The following is a 3076-nucleotide window of genomic DNA, read 5'->3' as shown; positions in this document are numbered from 1 at the left end:
TACTGATGTATCTATCTTCTATTCTGTTCAGCAATCCTATACTTGATTAAGCAGGATTAATTGATTCATATGACTGGAAACTCGATTGATTGGATTGAACAGGTTAATTGATAGTGGCGGGTTACGGACCAGCTGAGGAACTTGGTTAGCTGTTGTTAGAAGGTTCTCCTGCCAGTCCGAAGCTCACGTTCATTCCAAACGTTCTGTCTGCGCTAGAACGCTCGTAGTCAGGACCAGGACGCCGCTGCGCCGCCTCGCCCTCTTTAGGGCGCGGGTCGGAGTGGACGGCACGGTGTGGCGTCCTCCAGGCGGGTTGGACTGACGATACGCACTTGGCTTCCAACTGAACGAAACCCAGATCAGGCAGAGCTTTGCGTTCTCTGTCTGGAATCCCACTTGAGATCACATGAGGGTTTAGGAGGTCTATACACAGTGTTAATGTTACTCATGATCTTTGGTTTTGTATTACATTTAGTGTTAACTTGGATTATAACAGGATTTATAAACTTGGTTTATTAACACTGGTTTATACGACATTATAAACACCATTATAACTCGTTCCCCTCATTAAATTATAAACTGTTTATACAATCTTGGTGATACAGGGATTGATAAGAGATGGGTATAAACTTGTGATACAAGTTATGAAGACTGGTGTGATAGAACTGGTTTGAGTGAACGAGATTAGAAACGAGGAATTGAGTAAAGCTGGGGCGCTTTCATAAAACCTGGGTTATACAGGATTCCATTACAACCATGCCGTATAACAGGCATTCATACCAACTGGATTCTATAACTGGTTTAGTAAACTGGGTTTACTTAGCAGGCCACTCTAGTAAACAGTATCTACTAAACCTGGCTTCCCCGTAATCCCTGGTTTCCTATACAGGCATACTGCATAAACAGGATTATACCACACTGGCTTACTGGTTTATACAGGATTATAAACAGGATTATAAACTGGTTTATAAACTGATTTATATACTGGATTATAAAGAGGATTATAATGTAATGTCATCAGACTACCTGAATATATTATTACTATTATAGAAAACTGCTGAATTATTGATCACCTGGAATATTGACGGCGTGAACTCGTCATCAATTGATCGATGAACCTCCACTCTGCTCAGAGGATAAGCCCCGCCCACCGCCTGTAGCTCCAACAGGAACCTGGAACGAGTCGCCCGCGGCAACACACCGTCAAGCCACACCCTCACCTGGGATGAGTTAGCTGTGTGGAGGAGGCGGGGCCACGACTGATCACGCCCCTCTGACTCAAACACCGACAACTGAAAATAATCCAACAGGAAATGACCAGAAACGTCTTTATAAGTTACGTAATCATAATATTAAAAATGATTAATCATTAACCGTTTGACGGGCAGACCTGCAGGCAGACCGATCCGTTGGTGAAGGTCGCGGCGGCGCCACAGAGCAGAGCGCTTGGACCCGACAGGTTGAAGCGAGACCAGATGAAGTCCTGCAGCTCGTACGGCGGGAAGAGGTCGGAGATCGGGTCAGCCGTGTCGTTGACATCGTCGTACTCCAACAACTGAGATGACGAAGACATCAAGAGTTCGGATTAATGCGATAAAAATATTTAACGTGAGTTCATTCAACAGCTTCCTGTCATCACTCGAAGAGAACATTCGGTGGATCAATAACCAGAAAGCAGTAAATATACATGCTGTATTCATTGGAGAATATTAATAATCAATACAGATAAATATTGATCATGTTTCTGACCCTGCTGAAGACGAGGGCGGAGCTGTACACGATGCTGCTCTCTGGCTCCACCTTCAGGCTGCCACTGTGGTTGCGCTCCACAAACTGAGACCACTCCACCTGAGAGACGACAACAACAACAACGTCAACATCAACAACAACATCAACATCAACAACGTCAACAACAACAAAAACATATTTTAACTTTATTTAAACCACTTCCTGTTTCAGGGAGCTGATGTTGCCATAGAAACAGACCTGGACAGTAGAAGAAGAAGTGTTGGTGTGGACGAGCAGCAGCGTCGGCGCCCCCTGGCTGCAGAACAGGAAGTGAAGCGTATCGTTGTCTCCCACGGCTCTCACGTGCAGCAGGTCGCCGCCACGAGGCAGCGAGGGCGCTCCGGGGTTCAACTCTACGGACAACTAAGGGAGGAGCAATGATCAAACACACTGATTGATTGATTCACTGATTGATTGATTGATTGATTGATTAGCAGCTCAAATAAGATCAGATTTTGAACATTTGAGTCAGTTTCTCCTCGAGGAAACAAACATGTAAACAAACACAGATACTAATACACAGTTCAAACAATAATAATAACTGTTTTTAATCTGAATTTAAATATTTAACTGCATTAAATCAATTCAAAGATTTGGATTATAATTATCATGATTAATAAAAATTATATAATTTTTATTTAACAATCTGTTGTTTAATTTCTCAATCGATTAATCAAATGTTTGATTATTAAATAATTGAGTAAACTATTGATCAACTAATTGTTTCAAACCATCTTTAGATTAAAACTGTAAAAAGTGAAAAATGTCCTTCTGAAAACAATCAATAATACAAACAATGTGCACTCTGTTGGAACTATGAAACATATTGATCAGTAATCAGGAAGAACTGTAAACACTTTCACTTCCTGTCCGTCTGCGTCCTCGCGCTCTTTATATGCTCATTATTGATGAATTTATAATCGATATTGGGATATTGGCTCACCTTCCTGCTGTCACTCAACAGACTTTGGCTCAAACTGAAAAGTGAAAAGAGAAAAAAAAGAAAACGAACTCCGCTCCGCTTCTTCCCCGCGGCCGCCATCTTTGTTGTGACTGAGCGCCTCCGCAGGTCACATGACCTCTCCTGAGTGAGTCAGCTGACCGCCAACGGGCCCCGCCCCACGGCTTGGGTTGAAGAAAGAACTTTATTAACAAACGTAGTTTACAACAATCAGCGCAATAACTAGGAAAAGAGATCATATCTCTCCTGTTCTAGCTTCTCTGCATTGGCTCCCTGTAAAATTTAGAATAGAATTTAAAATTCTCCTCCTCACCTATAAAGCTCTTC

General features: G+C 42.4%; 1 protein-coding gene across 1 annotated transcript in view; it reads right to left on the bottom strand.

Moving 5' to 3' along the window:
* The window catches only part of glmp (glycosylated lysosomal membrane protein), a 2959-nt gene extending 72 nt beyond the window's left edge, over positions 1-2887 (bottom strand). The window contains 9 exon segments of the mRNA XM_035681860.1: positions 126-146; positions 149-283; positions 285-309; positions 311-343; positions 1024-1292; positions 1391-1555; positions 1750-1848; positions 1987-2151; positions 2732-2887. Coding sequence (XP_035537753.1) covers positions 126-146; positions 149-283; positions 285-309; positions 311-343; positions 1024-1292; positions 1391-1555; positions 1750-1848; positions 1987-2151; positions 2732-2830 — 1011 coding nt within the window. The 5' untranslated portion in view covers positions 2831-2887.
* Between the last annotated feature and the right edge of the window lie 189 nt (positions 2888-3076).

The sequence above is a fragment of the Morone saxatilis genome, unplaced genomic scaffold (assembly GCF_004916995.1).
Source record: "Morone saxatilis isolate NCDOM2014 unplaced genomic scaffold, NCSU_SB_2.0 Contig9, whole genome shotgun sequence".
NCBI classification, from domain to species: domain Eukaryota; kingdom Metazoa; phylum Chordata; class Actinopteri; family Moronidae; genus Morone; species Morone saxatilis.
This window is presented reverse-complemented; position numbering and strand designations above follow the sequence as displayed.